Genomic DNA, 17,746 nt, shown 5'->3' on the forward strand with positions numbered 1-17,746 from the left:
CATGGAAAAGAAGCCAAGTGGTTATAAAATAGCTAAGCCAGCTTATCAAACAGCGTTTCTGGTGGGATTCGAGACCATTTGCGAAAAGTGATTGACTCATTACGTGGGGTGCCAATAAATATCCACAGCCTACTATAGCCTGGCAGCCATACTTGCAAAAAAAAAGCCTACATAGTTATAAACAGTTAAGTGTTGTATGCTGCATTTCACAGCTTTACTTTCACCTGTTCATTACCGTCATCAATGATTGATTGTGGGTTTTAGTTAATCAACGAAACATCTCCACTTTGTAACTGATACTGCTACTTGTAAAATTAGCTAATATCAGCTTTTACCGATAATTCAACCCAATTATTAGTGCAACACAACTTTAAACTTACAACCTGCCCCCTAGCAGTCCATCCTACCTTCCCACCACAATCACTCGTGTAAAATCTGCTGTGATTTGACCAACCTAATAACTTGCCAACACGCCAATTGTCAATACCTCAACATTTGTAACAATGCGAAGGTGCTCACCCAGTTACAAAGCACACTTGCCCCACCTTATTTGCGGGGATTCCCCTACCCAGCATACGTAAGTAGGGTGCATGCACCCCACTACTACAGTACCACTCACTCTTGAATGTGAACTATGCATCACCATGACAAGGCTTTTGTACAGCTGTTCTTATCAAACATTTGACAGGGGGTGTAACTTCGGTTACACAGCCCCACACCAATGGCGTAACTAAACCAGGGCCTGGGCCCGGGTGTCAGCAATCAAGTCACGCCCACGGAATTAGTAATAGAGTAGTAGAAAAAACTATTTTACCGAATAATCAATCGAGACCTTGCACACATTTTTGGCTGCAAAACAGCTATATTACCTTTCGTTATTGTGAAATCACTTCAAACTGCCGAGTTATTGGTATAAGCGCCTCTAGAAATAATTATCACTTCGATAATTTAGCTACTCAAATAGCTTCACTTGTGAATACAATTTCAACTTATTGCACTGGGCCCTGGTGTCAGTACAAGTCTGGTTACGCCACTGCCCCACACTCCATGGACACAGCGCACAACTTACAATCTGCGTTTGTGAACCCAACTGTTTTGGGCGATCCTCTTGCTCAGAACGCATTCAAACTAGAACCTTTCATTGCCCTCACCTGTATGTACCTGTGGGTTTCAGCAGTAACAATTTTATAGATCCCTCTGCATGTGTTCTTAATTACTATGCAGTAGATATGCTCCATAGCCAACAAGGTTGGAACCCTGATAATCACTAATAATCCTTATTACAGTTGAACACTTCACGAAGATCCCTGATATTTTATTCAACTCAAACTCTTCATTCTGTGCATTATCCCAACATGTCACCAGGATACATTAACAAATGTACTAGAGTTATGCGTCATATTTAATTTGTAGCACTTGTTACCATCATGCATATTCATGTGTAGGTTCACATTACCCTGCATAACTTGGGTTTGTGTGCATAGTGATACGGCCGCTGAAGCTAGTCATGTAGTTTCATTGAAAATATATGGGTACATAGAATATCACCAGAGGATACATTGTATTCACATAAAACATGTCACAGATTTATGGTTGTGCACATCCCATAGCCATGGTAAGTAGAATAATATTTGTCATCAAATCTTACGGTCAGTACATAAGAAGCTATTCAAAGGGGGGCAGCAGCACAACTTGATGGCTTGTCCCAGTAGTGGTAGACACCATTATGGTTTCAACACGACCACTGTGATAATAATATACAGATACATATTGATTATATACTACTACTACTATATACATTACATCATTCATAGATTCTGATGTCATTAAGGGTTAATTACCATCACATGTGGCAGTATTACATAGTCATAATGTAACAGTAACGAATGGTATGGTAAATCAGAGTTACAGTCAATAGAATTATTGGATTTTGTCACTCATGATGTTGTATTCATTGTGAGCTTTGATATGGTATGTGTACGTTAATAGTACTGGAACATTAATTCAAGTATAACAAATAGACACAAGTTCTGCAAAAATATACACCATCATGTGTTATGTTTTATATCACTGTTAACAACTATTTTGGGGGAAATTGGGCGCAAATTGCTGAACTTAGTTAAAAGTAATTCAGTCCAAAGATGCGTGTGTTATCACTAATGCGACTTAACAATAAATGCTATGTTCAAACTGGTTACATTTGTTGCGACTAAATGCGCCTATGTTTGTTGCGGAGAAATGTGGTTATATGTTGTGATTATATGTGCTTATGTGTTGCGATTATATGTGCGATATTTGTTGCGACTAAATGTGGTTATGTGTTGCGATTACATGTGGTTATTTGTTGCGATGTGCGTAATGTTTGTTGCGACTGAATGTTTGTAATGTTTGTTGCGACTGAATGTTCGTAATGTTTGTTGCGACTAAATGTTGTAATGTTTGTTGCGACTTAATGTTTGTAATGTTTGTTGCGACTAGATGTTTGTAATGTGGGCTGTCACTTAATGTTGGTAATGCTAGAGTGTTGTAATGTAATGTTGGGTATAGGTACTGTGGGCCGTGAGTACTGTTGGGTATAGGCACTATTGGGTAAAGTTACAGTTGGGCATAAGTACTGTTGGGCGTAAGTACTGTTGGGCGTAAGCACTGTTGGGTGTATGTACTGCTGGGCGTTATTAATGTCTTGTAAGTTACATCATCAATGGTAGCATTAAGCGTGGCACAACTGGGACAGTGATAACACACGATTCCCTTTCAAGCAAATGCGCCTCACCTCAGTTGCCCTACCTCCCCCAAAGAGTTGTATGTACGTATGTGTGTACATGTATGTGATGTGATGTGATGTTTCTATGTAGTTATCATATGAAGTAATGTGTTAGAGCTCGGTGTGGTGGAAGGGTGGTTTGTGTAGGGCATGCCGTAACGTGCCGTGATGTGTCATGAAGGTAGCATGTTAACAACAATTAATCAGAACAAGATATACTGATAGGCTATTTTGTTTAGGCACTCAGACATTATCATGTATGCCTAGATACTAAGCTATCCAGTTCATGTAGAGAATCATTATAAACTATCACAAAGTACATGTTGTAGTACACAGGCACACGGCACACATACAGTAGTTAGCAATAAAAAGACTGTACAGCTGTTGTAGATCATAATAACATAAAGTAGACATATATTTATAAAGTATGATTTATAGGGAAAGTTTATAGGTCCACGAATCTGATTTAACTGCTTACCTCCCAAATGTGTGTTTACTGAAATGAATGTCTAATATATACATCCTGGTACAAGCAACAAGCCATAGTTGGTGTTGATACAAGAGACCATGAGACAGGATGTAGCATGGTAATACTGGCAAAGCATTTGCAGTATAAAAGGGGTAGAGCTGTTCACAGTTGTATGCAAACTACCGTGAAAGGATAAGAAAGATATTCATCTCTTGAGTTGAAAGATACAATGGTATATCTACCTCAAATCTTGATCTGCTGTGTTTTGCTTATTGCAAGCACTACTCAAGCTCATATAAGTATGATTATTTTAACTATGTGATTTGGTATAAACAATTAAGACATATGGCTTATGTACATTTCATACTCCTTACAGAAGCAGTACTTTTCTGCAACATATTTGGCTAAATATGCAGATCTTGCATCCAACTGTAAACTCACATCTGATAAATCAATTGAGTGCAAGTACAAGAGTGCCTATCAACGTCTACTCAGTGTCAAGGTGTATCCCAAACAAAAACTCCCCACCGATGTTGTGGCAGAAGTAAAAGTAGGCATTAACTCAAAATATGCCAATAAGATGGACACCGACTTTTATGCACTTCTCTCTGATGGAAAACAAGCTATTGGCTATAGTGTCCACGATCGTAGCAACTACAAAAAATTGGAGCCGTGCTTTCACGTTGAAGGCAAACCAGGCTATGCTCTCAAGAATATTGTAAGGCACAATAATGGTCCTTTGGTGGATGTTGCTAATCCAGTTCCACAAGAATTTGATTTCTTGTTCAGTACCAAGCAGAAATGGAGTGGGTGTGTTACTGCCACAGCCCATGAGGGTAGCTACATCACTTCTGATCATTATGATGCCAAGTTGAAGCCAAGTGAAGGCCTCACCTTTGATATATATGCAGATAATGACAATGGTGAGATATACAACTTCAGGTATATCACTGTGGATATTGAGAAGGAGTTCTGACTTTGATTTATAACGCTTTGTCCTAACTACACATTTACATTAACAATTGGTCTATTGTTTTAATTGTACAGATTATTTCATGAATGTATATTCGAAACTACTAATATGTATCAGGGATACAAACAAATTAAAATAAAATACCAGTGCTTTAAAGATGCAGCGTCCCTATGGAAAATTGACAGTATATAGTCACACATTTAGATAGCAGTTTCATAATGTATTTTAAACCCCTGCCTAGTACATTTATGACATAGTGATCAATTCTCAGACTATTTCAAATGAATGTTATAAATATTTGAAAAACATCACATACAGTGCTAAGTCATTGTAATATACTCCTGAGTTCCTTTCCTTATGAATTATTATGTACAATGCCTAAGGCTTAAGGATACAATCAGTTGATCTTTTTCAGGAGAAGCTTTTTTTTCCAATGTACAGTATAGTATATTGTGAAATTGTTCCAATTGCTGAATTATTCTAATTGCTGAATTTTCACTTATCCTTACACTTATTACTGAAAACTCTTTAACTATGCTGAGAGACTTAACCAAAAATCCATTTTTAAAAAAACTATCTTTTGTGGTCCACTATTTAATTAAAATTTGATTTACAATCCAACCAGTTACTTTTTAAAATTTTCTTGCTTACAACTTAACCCATTATTAACATTATGATTTGCCTTAAAATCTAATGATAGTCTATTCTAAAAATTGTTTTCAAACTCAACTGTGGCTTGTAATTACTACACAGTGAAACCTGTCTTAGCCAGTCACCTTTAAGCCAAAATTTCTTGACTTTAATTGCTTTTGACAGGTGGATTAGTGTATAGATGTCTCATTTGGAGAATTTATAGTTGGCCATTATAGAGAGGTGGCCTTTCTATACAGGTGGTGTGTAAAACAGGTTCCACTGTATGTAATTATGTGTAGTACTTTTGTGCCTTCCCTGACCCTTCTCTTTCCCCCCTTGGGCTTATAGAACATCATACACACTGTGAACAGACTAAACACTGTAGTGAAATACTGAAAGCTAAAGGGTAAATAAAAGACAACAGTTATAAATCCAGTTTATATGCATACACTATAAGAAGAAAATGGGGCAAATAAATTTGATTTTTGTGTGAAAATTGAGATACTCTAATAGAGCAGTCATCACCCTAGCTTGTATATTTTCTAATTTTCCTCCTAATGAAACACAAATATTTCATCCTAACATATTTCTTACTCCCCTGTGCCTCCTAACAGTGTCTCCTCCATACTACCCCCGCATCGCTCAGTTTCAGTGTCAAACTGTATCCACCCCTGATTTAGATAATGCATTAAACCACTCACAATGTGGAATCATTTTACAAGCGACAAGTTCATTTCTTAATTTTAATCTTTAAAGATATTGACAGTAATTCTACAGCAATAATGATTATAACTGTGGTAATAATCTTAGTTGTTTGTCTTCTTGTGTTTTTCATGTTATGGTACATAATCATTTTGTGTGTTGATCTGTTGTGTATAGTTGTACATGAGGAAGAACAGTTTTGTGATTTATCACAATGATGAGTTAATGTTCAGCAGTTACCATGGCATAATGTCGGGCTATATACTTGCTTAGCATTGCTTTACAACCACAATTACAAATGAGTGTATAAGATTTTGATTGAGGAATTGTCCAAGTAGCTCAAGGTCACCATGAGCCATAGACATAATGTCCAGGAATATAATATATAGACAGGTATATTGTTTGAAGCTCATACCTATGTGGTGTGGTGCACTTTCAAGCAGATGACCACAGAAATGAAATCATATAAGCCTAGTTTTCATCGCTACAGTTACTTCCAAAACATGCATACGATGATGTATATTTATACAGATTAAATACTTCCAGTAATCAATATAATAATGCATCACATATTGCTAGTACCAATACACAAGGCCTATAAGAGTCGAAAAAAAGTATTGCTAGCTGTTATGTACAAAGTCAGTACTCCTTCTCAATATCCACAGTGATATACCTGAAGTTGTATATCTCACCATTGTCATTATCTGCATATATATCAAAGGTGAGGCCTTCACTTGGCTTCAACTTGGCATCATAATGATCAGAAGTGGTGTAGCTTCCTTCATAGGCAGTGGCAGTAACACACCCACCCCATTTCTGCTTGGTACTGAACAAGAAATCAAATTCTTGTGGAACTGGATTGGAAACATCCACCAAAGGACCATTATTGTGCCTTACAATATTCTTGAGAGCATAACCTGGTTTGCCTTCAACGTGAAAGCACGGCTCCAATTTTTTGTAGTTGCTACGATCATGGACACTATAGCCAATAGCTTGTTTTCCATCAGAGAGAAGTGCATAAAAATCAGTGTCCATCTTATTGGCATATTTTGAGTTAATGCCTACTTTTACTTCTGCCACAACATCGGTGGGGATTTTTTGTTTGGGATACACCTTGACACTGAGTAGACGTTGATAGGCACGCTTGTACTTGCACTCAATTGATTTATCAGATGTGAGTTTACAGTTGGATGCAAGATCTGCATATTTAGCTAAATACGTTGCGGAAAAGTACTGCTTCTGTAAGGAGTATAAAATGCACATAAACCATATGTCTTAATTGTTCAGAAACTATACATATAAATATATACGTTGCAGAGAAGTACTGTTTCTGTAATTAAATTAGTGCAGTATGTAATACATGCTAAATTTGCAGCACACTATGCAAATTTAAAATACATATTGAATTAAGAAATGTGTAGATGCATGGTGTAGCTATAGTTGGTTATTTTACATCACTGTCTGTGTCATACTTACATGAGCTTGAGTAGCAGTTGCAATTAACAAGATGCTGCAGATCACAATTTGAGGTAGCTTATCATTTTGACTTGAAGCAGGGAGAATATGTAGTTGAATCGTTACTTTGCCTTCCACGGTTAAATTCCAGTACTTAGCTGCACATGAAATGCTCATTAATGCCACCCATTTATACTGTGTGAATCAGGAAATGCATGGCTTCTGGCTAGGGGATTAAAACCATTTATATGAACTTAGTTATATGACTGTAGCAGCATTTGTACACACCTGTAAATTGCATATTATACAGTCAATACAAAAGCTGTAGTAATATCTGCCAGTCCAGCACATGTATATACTCAGGCTCATCTTCTGATTCCTCACTGGAGTGTTCACTCATGTTCAGTAACTTCTGGCAAGACTTAGGTCATGGATACTGCCACTGGGATTGGTAAGAATTTCCCTCGTCTTCATCTATAACATAAATATGGCTTCACATATTCGATTATGACAGCTACAGTGTAACTATTCAACAAGATGACAGAGGGTCATAATAAGTGTCTAACATGTGATATCCATGCAGTCAAGTCCTCATCCTCAAAGTATTTTCTCTATATGAATAAATATATAGATTGCTGCTTTTGTCTGCTTGAAAATCTTGATACAAAGAACGTTTTCTGCCTCAGATACCATAAGCAAATTCTCTATGCTGTACTTACAGTTGCTTAATACAAATTATATATGGTTGGTATTCTTGCATTGTGAAATTACACATTTATTTTAAGACTTCACCACATCCTTCCATAACACATATGCTGAGATATTATGATCTCCACACCTGTAAATACAATAATAAAAAGCCATACAAAATACATGAACATATGGGAATTGGATTTAACGCAATTATCCATATTTGAATTAGCCTTTAAACAGACCATCTACAAATGGTCAAAATGAAACAAGGAAATACTTTCTGAGATATCAGACCCGGAAAATCATACAAATCCTTGTTCTAATTGAATATAACACAGTAACATTTCTGTTTCATGTTTACCTACATAGTTTCATGTATCAAGCATCATGTTAGCTGCATGAATTTTGAGCAAAAATAAATTGTTTAGGTAACTATGTCATTGAGGCCTCACACTACTTGTAAAGATAGTTGTACACATTGTAAAATAGTAGCTAAAGTAAAATCACCACAAACGTTATTCCATTGTCTAGAAAAAATTATAAATTGTATTCCAGTCAAACTGTGCTTAACACCTGTGAAAAAGACGCACTTTATTAAGTCATTGTAAATTAAGGGGTTGACATTAATTAAATGTGTATGGTTGCTGTAAAATAGGTGATGATTCCATTATAAGCTTTGAGGTTTAAAGAAAGTAGTAAAACCATGTTGCAGTGGCAAATCTAGAGGCTCCCTCCCTTCAAAGAAAACATTATAATATGTATTATTAAGAATACAAAGCATGGACATATAAGTCATAGTTATATCACAGCAGGAGTAGTTATTGAAACGAGTTCAAGGTGAAGTTGAGAACGAGTATTAATAACTATTGTTAGCTATTATGGCTTTATATATAGCCAAGGACAACTGATAATACCTACCACTGCTGTGATATAACTGGCTTGTATTCAAGTAAAAGACTATGAGCACTTTGATGTATGTGTTCATATTCAGCTTGCATAAACATGTTTGCTGACACTGCATTTTGATTGTCAACATTTGGTGTTTGAAATCTTACTGGACAATATGGTATAGTTATTGCCCAGGCAATAACTACCATATTGTCCAAGTAAATCTTTTGAAGTATGGCTTCACTGGGATATAATGTTGGCATAATGTTTGATAAAGTATGTAGGAGAAAATTGATAAGGTCTTGCAGAAAATCCTTTACAAAAAGTAATTGCAATAAAACTACCTAATATTGATTGAACATACTGATCACTAGAAGATACGTAATTTAAGTACAAGTTGTAGTTGTAATTCCTGTCTTGGGTTATCGAGTGATGGAGCATTTACTCAAGATTAAAAACACATATATATTGTCAGGTATGACTAATCTGAGCCAAATCTGTGTAAATTTATATACGATATGGCTATATCCCGTGTACTAAATCTATACATATAGTCGTAACTTCAGTAGTTACAGTGTTTTAAATTATAAAACTAGTGGCAGGATGGGAAATCTATTTAACTGATACCATAAAGTATAATGGCCTACCAGATGATTAACATCTTATATTGTCAATGAAATAGAAAACTATACTGTGTACTTACATGGAACCCATCATGTGAAGCCTTATAAGGTATGTGCATACAAAAAACCTTAATAGTCTGTTAGGGCCATATTTTCAACCAAGAAAAAGGAGAAACAAAGTTATAACTATATCATACAGTTTCTTTCCTCATGAAACTACGTAAATTAATTGTTTTGGTATGCATGCATTAATTTAATCAAACTAGTAGCTGTGCATGGTTCTACACATGTAATATATTTTGCTATTCTGTGAAGATGATGTTTACATGGTTTGTGACTTTGAGAGAATAAGATACAGAAATTAATTATTTTTGTTTTTTACAGCAGCATGTGTACTTCACAAACTTGTTTATGCTCTTTTTCTAATACAGTGATCGAGGTAGCCACACATGATACATGTCAGTAAGATTTTTGAAGAAAAAATATAAAACATGTTTACTATAACAAAACCAATCATTTAAAGTGTAGTATCTAGCAGGATACATCCAACACATGATCAGATTACTTTATTTAATTGAACCTACCACATCATGAAAAAAAAATGCTAGCATTAAAGTTAGTGAGCATAATTTTACAATATGTGCATACTCCATTGGCAACAAGTAAAGTAAAAACTAAATCGTATACTGTGATATGCTTAAACTACATAAATGGAATTATTCTGTGGAATCTTTACAATCACATATTTTGTCATTTTTGATGGTTCATATAATTATCTGCACAGTTACAGAAAGTAGAATTCATGTAGCCAACTAAAAATCCATGTAGTCATGTTGCAAACATTCGTATTTGGTATGCAGTAGCCTGCATATATAGATCACCTTCAACCTCTGTCTCTGAATGTTTAGTGGAGCTCTGCAGTGTCATTTCAGCTCTGTTGACCCTCACCAAACATATTGTCCAATTTGCTTTCCTCACCAAGTGCCAGTGTTACATGCTACACAGATCTACTTTCTGATTTTCAAACGACACAGTATGTTACTGCTCCATCTAAGGTTACTGACTGCCCTGCTACATTATTTGATCATTTACTAGCTATGCCTATTCTATCTGTGTCATGCTCCAACCAAACTATTAGTCTTAGTGATCATCACTACAAGGTGTTGGAAATTGACATCCTTGTTGTGAGGCCTATAGCAATGGCGGATCCAGGATGGCAAATGCCTACCTCCCCTCACCTTGTGAAGGAGCCAGCCATGCTTCTGATTAAAATAGCTACTAAACTTTATCAGGCCAAGGTCAGTTTATCAACTTATGAAAATATGCACATTTTACTAGCATTTATTACAAATTCACCTAAAACCAAAGTCAAACTAGCTGTGAAATTGTCACCCAGCACCTTTGTGCATACCAAGCGCCTCTAAAATAATTATCGTATTGCTGTTGTTTAAGACATTCAGAGCCTTTTAAACAACTTTGCAAGACTTTACAACCATCTGAAAAGGCTAAAATGGCAAAAATCAACAGTGAAACACTACTAAGAGGTGATTATTTGCTGCTTCAAAATTGCAGCATTGAACTAGAGAATCTGGCTCTCCCCAACCACCTACAACTTAGCCTGTTTGTGCCCCTCCCCTTGCCAGCTCCTGGATCCGCCCCTGTATAGTACACCATGTTTCAATTTGATCAGTTCATAAATGCCCTTGGGATGAGGTCAGACAGTCCCTTTCAATTGCTCCTTGACATGTGATGGATACATATGATGACATGTGGGATTTTTTGCTTCCATTTTGTTTCAATGTTTGGATAATTATGCTCCATCACGTACTGTCTCCATTAAAAGTTCTTGTCATCCTACATCATGGATGACTCCTGATCTTTTGGAAAACATTAACAGAAATCAAAAGCTATATGATGAGCAGATCTACTAAATTAGATACAGTAACTGACATCTCCTACAATAAACAGTTGAAAAACAAGTTGAAATTTCTCATTTGGGAAGCAAAAATTTCTATTTAATCAGTTACTGTTGAAGTTGAAACAAAATTGTCATTGTTCAGCTGATTTATATAGTCAGGCATAAATAATATTTTGGGCCGCTTTCATTCCTGGGATAATGCAATTGATGGCAAACTTTCTTTAATAATTTCTTTTGTACAGTTGCAATTACTACTGACCATAATCCTCAGTTTCAGTGCAACAGAACCACTTGATGCTCCGGCTGATGCATTTCAGTTCAACACAATATCTGAGTCTAATGTCTTATCATTATATTTGCATCATTGGATGTTAGTGTTGTCACGTTTGGGCTATGCCTTACCAATGTGGGGTCCTGCTATTTCCAAAATGTCTCTAAATTATCTTTAACATCAGCATAATTGGGATGTACGTGTATAAGAAAATTTGCTCATGTGTCTGCCCATTGCATGTCGGTTGGTTTTCTACAGAATGTTTAATTCAGTACCAAACATTATGTGCTATGACATGCAATGTTTAGTTTACTACACTCTCCTATCTCAACATACTTACTCAACTCGGTGTCCTTCAACACATGTTAATGTTGGCAGATGTTGGCAATCACAAACTTAAGCTTGTTTTTGCTATCAGGGAGCAAAGTGGTGGAATCAACTTTGTCAAAAAATCTTTTCAGAGTGTGATTTTATGTCCACTCTTTATAATCACATATTGTATTCTAATTAAGTTGTATGTGTTAAGTATTATTTGTTGTTGTTGTGTTGTGTATATTGTATGTTCAATATATGAACTGTTGTTATTATACATACTTTATTGTGTTGTTGTTGTACAGACTCACATGGAAGAACTGCACTGCAGAATGAGTTGAGTTTAAATTAAAAATCAATCAACTTGATGCTTGCATTATTGCAGTTAATCATAAACATGAAACAGAAACTGCATGTACCACATTATTCAATTAGAGCATGGCTTTTGTATGATTTTCCGGGTCTAAGATCATAAGAAATATTTCCTCATTTCCTTTTGAACTGTTAATACAGTCTGTAAAAGCTTATTCAATATGGATACTTGTGTTAAATTTAATTTCCTAGTGTTTATGTTTATCAGTGGCTTTCCTTCTGTAAAGTTGCTGGTGTAAAAATATTAGCTATACTGAATAGTAGATCTCAGCATATGTGTGGCAATGTAGGACATCAATTATTTCTCCAAAAGCCTTCTGTTGCACACACACACACACACACACACACACACACACACACACACACACACACACACACACACACACACACACACACACACACACACACACACACGCACACATGGCACAGCCTCTTACAGATTACTAGTCATGACCCAGGTGGATTTACCTGCACTGACTCACAGCCTTTAAGTAGTGTATGTGTGTCCCAGTGCTAGTTTATTGGGTAGATGTGATCATTCTAGCACAGTAGCTGAAGTGTTTGCTGTGAGTGTGTGCATCTCATAAGTGGCATCCATGCAAACTCCCACCTGGACCTTCATGCACCTGCTGTGTGAATCATACTGATAGACAATTGCTATTTGCTTCTCCAGTTAACATTTAATATACCTATTGATGTTACAGCTAAATGGGCTGCTTCCCCAGATTACCAGTACCGTTGGGTAGACTGACTGGAGTAAGTTTCTTGCTCAAGGAAACAATAATTAACAATGGAAACTTGGCATATCTAGGCATCAATTACTAGGCCAGTGCTACAGTCACTTGGCTATGCCATGCACACATGCGTACACACACACACACACACACACACACACACACACACACACACACACACACACACGCACACATTGTGCTGTTGGATAGGAAGTTTCAGGTGATTTTGCAACTAAGACACATATATAAGATCAATTCAATTGATACTAAAGTAAAACAATAAGCATTCTGCCCTTGAGTGATAAACTGCTTTTCCTGTTCACTTAGGTTCTTTCCCAAAACATGGGTTCCAAGATGATAACCATGCACCATATGATGGAACCCTTTGATATTAAGCACTTCTAAAAATAATTGTTGTGTTAAACCTTTGTCAGTGACTGCTTTTTAACCTTCTACAAAGCCTAATGGTAAACCTCAGCAGTAAAATAATTCTGTGTTGAATAGCATTTTCTACCACACAATTGCAGTAGCTATGCTGCAGTATAGCTAATTTAGCTTGCATACCTATAAGTTAAATATAAATGTTAATCTATACACATCTTCCACTCTGCATGACTCAACTGACACACTTCAGTGAGCTAATACTGAAGAATATAAACAATGTTCTCAGATTTATAGGGCATACATGTAGCTTAGAAAGAAGCATTGTCCCATACCAGCAATACATATAGGTAAGTATCAATCTTTCATATATACAAAATATCAAGGTACCCACCAAAAGTACTTTCAATGCAGCAGGTACTGCATGGTAGCCATTGGTTCTTGTAATTATTATTATCATTCTAATGTGACCCTCATATATGTATGTAGCTAATTTAGTTACATTTTATATGTGCACATCTTTTATACGAATATATTAATCAAATTTGTAAATTGAAGTCATTAATATTAAGAGTTAATAGTAGTGGAGAGGTATTATTAACTTTTGTTAATATTTTATAGTATATATTCGGAATTACCCCATTGTACATGCTGTGACTGGTCAACTGATCAAAATTGTGACAACATTTCCATAATCATGTACTAATGTTTAATACAACATACTGGCAAATAATTTAATTACAAGAGCATGAAAAGATGATTATACACTTTCCTATTCTCAGTGATAAAGCAAACACCACAAACACCATCCAAGTGTTATAAAGGTTTACCAAGCAAGAGATGTCCTGCAGGTACAGACAGTTTGTAAATGTCTTATGCTATTATAGTTCACTGCATATTTATATCCACACAGACATGCAACTATATGATCATTTCATTTATTTATTTATGCATTAGCTATACAGTGATCAACAGTATAATGTGGACTGATCTTCATCAAAACTGAAACACTATAATAATGATACATATAGAGATGTTCCTTGAAACTGTCAATATAATTACAAGGGTTTAGAGTAAAGAATTCCATATCTTATTAGCTTCAGTAAAAAAGATTGGTGATAAAACAATCAACGCAGGGCTGTAACTGAATATATTTAATACTTTTCTGGTAACTAATGAATTTAATGTAACGTATATATACTTCTGGTGGTAAAGGTATATCTGTTTCATTGTAGAGATTAAGCTTATTAAGTATAACAGCTCTACTAAAAATTCTTGTTTGACAAAGCGTAGACCAAGATAGTCTTGTTAGCAACTGAGTAACACTACGTATGTACACATCATACTACAGTTGTTGAAAACAAAGCATGCTGCATGAATGGATTCTAATTTGGTTCTGATCGTAGTATAATTATTATTATTATTATGCATGGAGTCCACACCACAGATGCATACTCAAGTACAGGTAGAACCATAAGAGGTTCACTGGCTTTGCAGTCAGTATAGAAGAAATATGTCAGCATTTCACATCTTTTTTCACCATAGCCTTTTTGAGGGCCGCACACTTTTTTTACAGCTTGGCTGTTTTGGATTAGATACAATATATACAGTAATTCCACAACACATTTTATCGCAAAAAACAACGTATGCTAGAATTTCATATCCCTTGAGAATATAGTGCAGTAGTATTTACTCTAAAGTATGCAGTTAGTTGATGATTCATTTAAATAATAGCCAGGATAAAATTGCAGCAAATTTAGGCACTCCCTCCCTTCCTTACTCCTTGTGAAAAGCACGCACACTACATTACAGTGCATGTGTACAAGATGATGCTGTGGTAGATTACAACCACTAATTCAATCAACAACTAATCAGAGCAAGATATACTGATAGGCTATTTTGTTTAGGCACTCAGACATTATCATGTATACCTAGATACTAAGCTATCAATTCATGTAGAGAATCATTATATACTATCATTAATAATGTAGCCAGAAGAACAGGCACACAGCACACATACAGTAGTTAGGAATAACGCCCAATTAAAGACTATGTAGCTGTGTTATGTATTAATATGTAAGTGTAGATCATATTAACTGCAAGAAGACATATATTTATAAAGTGTTGTTTATAGGGAAAGTTTATTAGGTTCATGAATTTGATTTAACTGCTTACCTCCCAAATGTGTGTTTACTGAAAATGAACATCTAATGTATACATATAATTACTACATCCTGGTACAAGCAACAAGCCATAGTTGGTGTTGATACAAGAGACCATGAGACAGGATGTATAGCATGGTAATGTTGTCATAGCATTTGCAGTATAAAAGGGGTAGAACTGTTCACAGTTGCATGCAAACTACTGTGAAAGGATAAGGAAGATATTCATCTCTTGAGTTGAACAGATACAATGGTATATCTACCTCAAATTTTGGTCTGCTGTGTTTTGCTTATTGCAAGCACTACTCAAGCTCATGTAAGTATGAATATTTTAACTATGTAATTAAGACATATGTTCTATGTCCATTTTATATATACTCCTTACAGAAGCAGTACTTTTCCGCAACGTATTTGGCTAAATATGCAGATCTTGCTTCCAACTGTAAACTCACATCTGATAAATCAATTGAGTGTAAGTACAAGAGTGCCTATCAACGTCTACTCAGTGTCAAGGTGTATCCCAAACAAAAACTCCCCACCGATGTTGTGGCAGAAGTAAAAATAGGCATTAACCCAAAATATGCCAATAAGATGGACACTGACTTTTATGCACTTCTCTCTGATGGAAAACAAGCTATTGGCTATAGTGTCCATGATCGTAGCAACTACAAAAAATTGGAGCCGTGCTTTCACGTTGAAGGCAAACCAGGTTATGCTCTCAAGAATATTGTAAGGCACAATAATGGTCCTTTGGTGGATGTTGCTAATCCAGTTCCACAAGAATTTGATTTCTTGTTCAGTACCAAGCAGAAATGGAGTGGGTGTGTTACTGCCACTGCCTATGAAGGAAGCTACACCACTTCTGATCATTATGATGCCAAGTTGAAGCCAAGTGAAGGCCTCACCTTAGATATATATGCAGATGATGACAATGGTGAGATATACAACTTCAGGTATATCACTGTGGATATTGAGAAGGAGTACTGACTTTGATTTATAGCATTTTGCTCTAACTACACATTTACATTAACTATTGTTTTAATTGAACAGATTATTTCATGAATGTATATGCGAAACTACTAATATGTATCAGGGCCACAAACAATTTAAAATAAAATAGATAATGAGTTACTCTCTAGAATTCCTATGGATATAATTACATGAAAATAACAAGGAGAAAGCATCCTGACCACCTGGTAGACTCCTGTAAGTGTTCAAGCGTAAATCAGATGGCTGCAGGTTTGAGGCTACCTAGGCCCAGTCATGGATTTTTTCTCCTTTCTCCAACTTTTCAAAAACACCTTATGTAGCTAAAGTCTTGGAGCAGGCTGTAGAACCAGGTGTCCTACAGACCTTCAGCACTTGTGCTGTAAAGCATTAATAAATGAAAGAAAAAAAAGAAAAATACTAGTGCTTAAAAGATGCAGAGTCCCTATGAAAAATTGACAGTATATAGTCACACATTTAAACAGCAGTTTCATAATGTATTTTAAACCCCTGCCAAGTACATTTATGACATAGTGATCAATTCTCAGACTATTTCAAATGAATGTTATAAATATTTGAAAAACATCACATACAGTGCTAAGTCATTGTAATATACTCCTGAGTTCCTTTCCTTATGAATTATTATGTACAATGCCCAAGGCTTAAGGATACAATCAGTTCATCTTTTTCAGGAGAAACTTTTTTTTTCAATGTATGGTATAGTATATTGTGAAATTGTTCCAATTGCTGAATTTTCAATTATCCTTACACTTATTGCTGAAAATTCTTCATCTACACTGAGAGACTTAACCAAAAGTCCATTTTTAAATAAAAAATTTTTGTGGTCCACTATTAAAAGTTCAATTAAAATTTGCCGTACAATCCAACCAGTTACTTTTTTAAATTTTCTTGTTTACAACCCATTATCAACATTATGATTTGCCTTAAAATCTAATAAAATAATGATAGTATATTCTAAAAATTGTTTTCAAACTTAACTGTGGCTTGTAATTACTATACAGTGAAACCTGTCTTAGCCAGTCACCTTAGGCCAAAATTTCTTGACTTCAACTACTTTTGACAGGTAGATTAGTGTATAGATGTCTCATTTGAGGAATTTATAGTTGGCCATTATAGAGAGGTGACCTTTCTATACAGGTGGTGTGTAAGACAGGTTCCACTATATGCAATTATCTGTAGTACTTTTGTGCCTTCCCTGGCCCTTCTCTTGCTCCCCAGCCAAGCTTATAGAACATCATTCACGTTGTGAACAGACTAAACACTGTAGTGAAGTACTGAAAGCCAAAGGGTAAATAAAAGACAACAGTTATAAATCCAATTTATATGCATACACTATAAGAAGAAAATGGGGCAAATAAGTTTGAGTTTTGTGTAAAGATTGAGATACT

General features: G+C 35.6%; 3 protein-coding genes across 3 annotated transcripts; 2 read left to right on the plus strand and 1 right to left on the minus strand.

The window, feature by feature from the left end:
* Positions 1-3,416: 3,416 nt before the first annotated feature.
* On the plus strand, positions 3,417-4,313 carry LOC136236676 (uncharacterized). Its single transcript, XM_066026901.1, has 2 exons — positions 3,417-3,528; positions 3,610-4,313. Exons 1-2 carry the CDS (start codon positions 3,463-3,465, stop codon positions 4,207-4,209), a joined length of 666 nt encoding a protein of 221 aa, XP_065882973.1. The 5' UTR covers positions 3,417-3,462; the 3' UTR covers positions 4,210-4,313.
* Positions 4,314-6,018: 1,705 nt separating this feature from the next.
* On the minus strand, positions 6,019-7,173 carry LOC136236862 (uncharacterized). Its single transcript, XM_066027094.1, has 2 exons — positions 7,018-7,173; positions 6,019-6,780 (listed from the first exon to the last, which is right to left on the minus strand). Exons 1-2 carry the CDS (start codon positions 7,171-7,173, stop codon positions 6,181-6,183), a joined length of 756 nt encoding a protein of 251 aa, XP_065883166.1. The 3' UTR covers positions 6,019-6,180.
* An 8,379-nt stretch (positions 7,174-15,552) lies between these two features.
* Positions 15,553-16,417, plus strand: LOC136236675 (uncharacterized). The gene is made up of 2 exons (XM_066026900.1): positions 15,553-15,666; positions 15,738-16,417. The coding sequence occupies exons 1-2, from the start codon at positions 15,601-15,603 to the stop codon at positions 16,335-16,337; spliced, it is 666 nt and encodes a 221-aa protein (XP_065882972.1). The 5' UTR covers positions 15,553-15,600; the 3' UTR covers positions 16,338-16,417.
* Positions 16,418-17,746: the final 1,329 nt, after the last annotated feature.

The sequence above is a fragment of the Dysidea avara genome, chromosome 10 (assembly GCF_963678975.1).
Source record: "Dysidea avara chromosome 10, odDysAvar1.4, whole genome shotgun sequence".
Lineage (NCBI taxonomy): Eukaryota > Metazoa > Porifera > Demospongiae > Dictyoceratida > Dysideidae > Dysidea > Dysidea avara.